Source organism: Tupaia chinensis, unplaced genomic scaffold, assembly GCF_000334495.1.
Source record: "Tupaia chinensis unplaced genomic scaffold, TupChi_1.0 Scaffold144682_1, whole genome shotgun sequence".
Taxonomy (NCBI): domain Eukaryota; kingdom Metazoa; phylum Chordata; class Mammalia; order Scandentia; family Tupaiidae; genus Tupaia; species Tupaia belangeri.
The window spans coordinates 2868772-2875606 of NW_006204543.1; the positions used below are offsets into that span (position 1 = coordinate 2868772).

Genomic DNA, 6835 nt, shown 5'->3' on the forward strand with positions numbered 1-6835 from the left:
AAAGAGTCCCATAGAAGGCTCCGGAAGGACCAGAGAGAGCTGTGGAGAGGTGTGAGGCAGTGGGGCAGGAGAGCAAGCTTCCCTGACTTCCCGGCTTGTTCTGACTCGCCCTCCTCCTGCACTCCATCAGTGAGTCCCACTGGCCCTAGAATCTACCGACAGCTCAAGAGCTCTGAGCGCCCCAGCTCCAGGCTAGTGCCTCGTCTCCCTGCCCTCAGCTGGCCTCTCCTGTCGGGGCCTCTCCTGTCGCTCGGATCCAGCTTTCACACCCTGGCCAGAGTAATCCCCCCTCTTCCCTGCCTACAATCCAGCCCGACCCCCACTGCGAGCCTCTGAGCGCCTAGGGCTGGCAGGCACAGCTCCAGGCTGGCCCCGGGAGCACACTGCCCCGCCTCGCCCTCTGCGGGACCCTCCCTCCAGTCCGCACGTTGCCCCCGATTTCAGAAAGGCCTTTGTCTCGTGGGTTGAAGTAGGCTGCCCACACCTCGAGGGCTGCTCTGTGACTCTGCCCCCTCCCGCCCGGTAGAAACCTCAACCAGAGTGTTTTCCGGGCTGGAAGCTCCTGCGGGCACAGCAGACTTGCACCCACGGAAAGGCACTCCCCAACCCCGGGGATGAGTGAGAAGAAACGTGGCCGCCTCCCAGCAGGGGCAAGGCGGGAGACTCTGTCTGAAGGAAGCAGGGTGAGCGGGGCAAGCCTGTGGTCCCTGCAGCCTGGGACGCTGAGGCCAGAGATCGTAGCAAAGCAAGACCGCGTCCGAAAAGTGAAAGAACACGCCCTTCCTCTGGCGGCCACAGCCTGCGGGAGCGCGGCTCCGTCAATGGCTGGATTTTGGCTCCCAGCTGTCTGTGCAGGGCAACGGCAGGGCCCTCCGCTCCTGTCCCCCTCCCAGTGCTGGGGGAGGGACAGCTTCCCGAGGGAAGGGCTACCTTGGGCCTCCCTCTGCTTACGCGGACTCCGGAGCTTAGAGCGAGGCCGAGGCTTTGAGAAGTGTCTCTGGCCTTCTGAGAAGAGCTACAGGAGGTGGGGGCTCCGCAGGGCAGATGGCAGGTTGGGAGGAAGTCCTGAGGGGTGACAGTCAGGGGCAAGGGCCAAGTGGCGGGGCACGGGGGAGAGCGAGTCTCAGTCTACCAGGTCTCAGACGTTCCCTCTGGGGTCCCGGCGTTCTCTCTTGGGGCTGACCCAGCCATTCCTGGTCCCACAGTGCCGTCTTCCTGCCCCCTTGGAGCCCAGACTGAAGTCTTGTCCCTGCCTGTCCAGCAGGTGGCAGCTGTGCCCGGGACCCAGAGCTGGCACCACCTCCCTCCACGCTGGCGGCCGAGGCCGGGGACTCAGTTGCTGCTGCCCCTGGCAGGCCCAGAGGAAAGATGGATGGTACCAGGGCCGGCCAACACAGACATTGATTTTTGTTTAGGAGAAAATGAAATATTAATTTCCACTTTGTTAGGCTGGGGAGGGTGAATACCCAGAGGAGAGATGGATGGCACGGATGGTACCAGGGCCGGCCAACACAGACATTGATTTTTGTTTAGGAGAAAATGAAATATTAATTTCCACTTTGTTAGGCTGGGGAGGGTGAATAAAGCCGGCCCTGCAGGACCAGAGGAAGTCAAGCCACGCTGGGGTCCTACAGATAGGAGGGAGGGAAGGAGCAGACCTCCCAGTCTCCATCCTCCCAGAACCAGGGCCCTGTCTGCCGCCGCTGGCCCCAGTGAGGGTGCTGTGGCTAAGGGAGCGAGTCCGGAGCCGGAGCCGGGGTAGCTGGCTCGCAGCCCGCGCTTCCCACGAGGAGCTGCACGGCCTCGGGCAAGTCACTTGGTTTTCATGTCTCAGTTTCCTCCTGAAAACAGGAATACCATAAACTTCTTCGTAGAGGATAAAATGCCTTCAGAACATGGACATGCTCGGCACAGCGGGGCCAGTCAGTGTGTTAGGGTCCTGCTCTTCTCCCCCAGATGAATGACGACTTCTCCCCTCTTTTTTTTTTTTGGCTAGGGGGAAGTGAACTTACTGGAGAGAGATGCAAAGGGAGTGAGAGAGGGGGAAAGTGAGAAATTGCCCCCTGGAGAAGATGGCCAAGCCCTAATCCCTTCTCCTCTAATCTCCCCTTGGGATTTTGGGCATGCACACATAAGCGCCTGGTGTGTTTTCCAAGCCGCCAGGTCCAGGACTTGAACTGTGTACTCGGCCAATGTGGGTTCCAGCTGTTGTTACTACTGCTGCTACGATGGTCACCAGCTAACCCGTCTTGCGTGTTTATTTTCTGCTAAGAATTATGCCAATTCTCCTAGTACTTGGGGCTTCACTGCCCTTATCTCGGGTACCCTCGTCACACGGAGCCCTGTGGTTTGTTGAGGAGGGGGTTATTCCTCCGAAAGTTCATCTACTTTTCTAGCACCTCCCACTTGCTTACAGGGTAACACCCAGACCCCTCCTTCAGCCTCTGAGGCTCCTGTATCCAGCCAGCCGTGTTCGCGCGGGCCTTTCGCACAGCCCCAGCCCATGCGACGCCCACCTGTCCCCCTGTCTCCGCACTGTCACCTGTGTTTTCTGCGTGGGTCATTCTGGCTGTGGCGCCGACCCAGCTCTAGCTGCGGAAGTCACTTGCTCCCAGGGTAGAAGAAAGCCGACTGCTGTTCAGGCCTCCTCCTGCTAAGCTGCCATTTCTACCTCTGCTCCTACAGTCACCAGCTGCCCGTGCTGCGTGCTCATTTTCTACCAAGCGCTTTATGAGGCTGAGCTCCTCCAGCCACTGCGACAACCCCAGTTCAACTGGAGAGGCAGGAGACTTGGGCTGTGGCAAAGATGGTCCCAGATCACACGGCTGGGTGGGGCGGGGGTGGTGTGGAGCCCCGCCCAGGTCTGTCTGACTGGTGCGGGCACAGCAGACCCGCGACGGTAGTAAGTTGGTGTTAGGCCCTGAGCCATAAGAGGGAGGCTCCAGTCACCAGGATCCATTCTAGAATCTGACACCCCGTAAATGGCTCGAGCAGTTCCTGGCAAAGCTTGCCTGTTGTGGACAGCTCCGATTCAGAGACATGACTTCTTCATACAGAATTCAGACCCGCGTCTATTCCTTACACACCTCAACCCTGACCCTGCCTTGTGAGCCCGGCCATGGGAAACCAAATGGCTCTTCAGCACCTGAAGGCCCCCAACAGTAAGGTTCTCTGTGCCAGGCTGCTGCAGGCTGCTCGTCCCCACTCTAGCCAGCGAGCCAGGTGTTGGAATAACTCCGCACCGTAGGAGTCCGAGCAGTGCGACCAGGGACATGGAAGTGTTGAGTGGCACAACCGGATTCAAATCCAGGCCCCTGAGTCCCTAAAACCAGGTTCTCCACGTTATGGCTTCTGTACTAAAGTCCCACTAAGCCCTGTCTTCTCCGGTGAAGAGGCCCCACTTCCTTCCAACTGTCACCAGTGATACTTCTGTGTCTTCACTCCCTCCTGGTCTCTGATAGGCTGATGACCCGCCCAAGTCTGAGGCCCAGAACTAGACATCAGAGCAGGCCCCACCCGGCTGTGACGTCAGCAGTGCTCTTCGAGACACACCGCTCCCTGACAGGAGTGGGGCTGTGCATCCTCTACACTGGGTGACCCCTGCTGGCGCCTAGTGAACCCCACTTCTTTCTACCACATGGTCAATGGGTTCCATTTTGCTCTCTGTCCAGTGACTGACCACTAGCCACCAGCCAGGTACCACTGGTGGCCACAGCCTGGCTGCCCACGGGGAAAGCATTTGGCATGTAGAGGGAGACGGTGATTTGGGTGAGTTGAGTCACCATAAAGCTATGACAGGAGGAGGACCAGAAGGAGGCACCATCAAGGACCCTAGGCTGAGGGGAGGGGGTGCAGCCCAGCAGAGCCTCTGCCCACGTAGCTGCATATGTGCTTACGCTAGTGAGAAACCACGGTGTGAGCCAAAGTGAATGAGTCCTAGCTTATCCCACAGCAGCGGTGCCTTTCTAAGATATGGGCTTAGGGGGCCGGCAGGTGGCATCGTGGTTAAGGTGCTGGACTCCCGTGTGACCAATTATAGTTCGAGTCCCGGACCTGATAGCTTGCTTTCTCACTTTCCCTTTCTCTCTCTCTCTGGTCAAATTAGAAAATAATAATAACAAATACAATTGAATGAATAACTAATTCTTAAAAAACAAAAACAGCATTGGACATTTGGCCCAGGGAGCTCAAGCCCACTTCTTGGGTTCGGAAGACTAAGTGTAACAGAGAATCGGCTGCTGTTCAGGGCCCAGATAAGATCTCTCTAGAACAATGACTCTCTGGTCTTGGTCCCAGCCCGGCCCCCACGCTGCTCTGGCATGCACACGGGTGTTGCCCCGCCTGAGCGGCCCCCACCCCCGGCCCTGGTGCACTTACCCCAGGCAGGGTCTTCTGCTCGTGCAGTGCACTCTGGGCCTTCAGAGCAGAGTCCCGGGCGCAGTAGGTGAGGAAGGCACAGCCTGGGGAGGGAGAGGCTGGCTCAGGGGGGCTCCTGAACCCAATGCTCCGGGAAAGACCCCATGGAGTTGGAAAACTCTGGGCCACTCTCCTTTCAACAAAGGCACTGCTTCTGAGCAGCATCCTCTGCCTCCCGCCTTCTCTGAATGCAGGGGACCTGTGTCCTAGGCTCTGGCTTCCTCTCGGTGCCCTTGGCCTCCTGCCCAGGACACTGCATACCCGCGCCCCATCACATGCCCACAGCGTCCCATGTCTCCCCGCCCCACTCCACCCATAGTCCTGCGGGGTTTAAACCCCCTACACAGCTTTGCCGTCATCTTTAACCCAGACCCTGCCTCCTTTTGGGATCCAGACTCACGAAGTCGCCCAGGATTGGCCTCAATTCCTTCCCAACTCAGTTTCAGATGAGAGGAAGCAGAAGAGGAAGAGTAGTTTGGGGTCCAACAGAAGGACCCCACGGCTCCTTTCTAACACCCCCCCCAGGTGTGAAGCTGGGGAATGGACTGATTTGAGGCATGGAAGATAAGACTTTTGTGGGCTCCCAGGGACTCCCAGTTCCAACCAAGGAACTTGATCTTTCTATACTCCCAAGGCTTTAAGATAGGGCCTTTTATTTTATTTTTAAAATTTGCTAGTGAGGGGACCAGCAGTTAGCGTAATGGCTATGTCACTAGACTCCCACGTAGTGGACCACGGTTCGAGTCCCAGACCCGGTGGCTTAAACTCATGCCGGGCATGTGTGCGTGTGTGCCCAAGATCCTGAGAGGAGAGTGGAGGAGAAGGGATTGCGATGTGGCCATCCCCCTGGGGGGTGATTTCTCGCTTTCTAGCTCTCTGTCTCTCTCTGTCTGACTGGCGAGCGCATGTGCCCTATAGCAAAAATCTCTCTCAAAAAAAAAAATGTTGCTAGCGAGTGCATGCACTCCTGGACACAGAAGACAGAGAGAGAGACAGAGAGAGAGGAAGCCCCCGAGGGAATATGGTCATGCTGCAACCCCTGTTCTCAACCTCTCCCTGCTGTCAGGATCGGGGGCATGTGTGCACACGTGCCTGGCATGTTTCCCAAGCTACTGGGTCCAGGACTCCAAGCATGCAGTCAGCCGTGTGGGATCCCGCCGCCTTAACCTCACCATAGGTTGGCGCAATAGGGCCTTTAAAAGGGTTATTGTGCCCCAAATAGGACTTCTTGGAGAGGGCTAGCAGAGGGCCAGCAGATGGCATGGAGGTTCGGGTGCTCGCATCCCGTATGGCCAGCTGCTCAGTTTGAGTCCTGGACCTGGTGGCTTGAAAAACACGTGTGTATTTGTGCCCCAAAATGCTGAGTGGAGTGTGGAGAGAGGATTGCAGCACGGCCATCCCCTACCCCCCGGGGGGTGCTCTCTTACTTTCTCTCTCTCTGTGTCTGTCTCTGGGAAGAACACATGTCTTCTAGCTAAATAAATAAATAAATAGACCAGCAGATAGGAGGCAGGGCTGGGGTCTGCTTGAGCCAAAGGTCAGGTCCACCCCTCCTCATTCAGTCTTAGCTGGCCTATTAGAAAGTGCAGAGGCAGGGGTTGTGTTTTACTTGCTGGAGGGTGCATACACTCACTGGGGAGAGAGAGAGAGAGAGAGAGAGAGAGAGAGAGAGAGAGAGAGAGAGAGAGAGAGAGAGAGAGAGAGAGAGAGAGAGAGAGAGAGAGGGAGGGAGAGGGAGAGGGAGAGGGAGAGGGAGAGAGAGAAAGTGAGAAAGCACCCCCACACCTCCATTATGGTCTTGAGATTTTGGGCATGCCCAGCATGTTTTTTAAGCCAGTGGGTCTGGAAGTTGAACTACACAGCCTGCCATGTGGGATCCATTGCCCTAACCACCAGGCCACGGGCCGGCCCCAGTCACTGAGCATCATTCATTGAGAAGGTGTTTACTGAATACCTTCTTATTACAGTGGAGGTTGCGAGGGTCTTGGGGCTAGAGCAGCAACAAGACACATTTCCTGCCCTCCTGCGATTCAATACCAAGCCGTGGAAAAATGTAACTGAGTTCCGAGGGCTAGAGAATGTCTCACTAACAAGGCTGAGTCCTCAAGAATAAAGTGACAAAAGTGGTGATTATTTCAGGCAGAGGGCACAGCCTATATAAAAACCTGAGTCAAGAATTTGATTCTGAGGGGACCAGCAGTTTGCGTAATGGCTATGTCGCTGAACTCCCACGTAGCCAACCGCAGTTTGCGTCCTGGACCCGGTGACTTAAACTCACACTGGGCACGTGTGCGTGTGTGCCCAAGATCCCGAGAGGAGAATGGAGGAGAAGGGATTGCGGTGTGGCCATCCCCCCGGGGGGTGATTTCTCGTTTTCTAGCTCTCTGTCTCTCTCTGTCTGTCTGGCGAGTGCACGCGC

General features: G+C 56.7%; 1 protein-coding gene across 1 annotated transcript in view; it reads right to left on the reverse strand.

Annotated features, from left to right (window-relative positions):
• CELF6 (CUGBP Elav-like family member 6) overlaps positions 1–6835 on the reverse strand; it is a 34380-nt gene that overhangs the window by 24669 nt on the left and 2876 nt on the right. The window contains exon 2 of the mRNA XM_006167274.1: positions 4378–4460. Within this exon, the coding sequence (XP_006167336.1) occupies positions 4378–4460 (83 nt within the window). The remainder of the gene's footprint in view (positions 1–4377; positions 4461–6835) is intronic.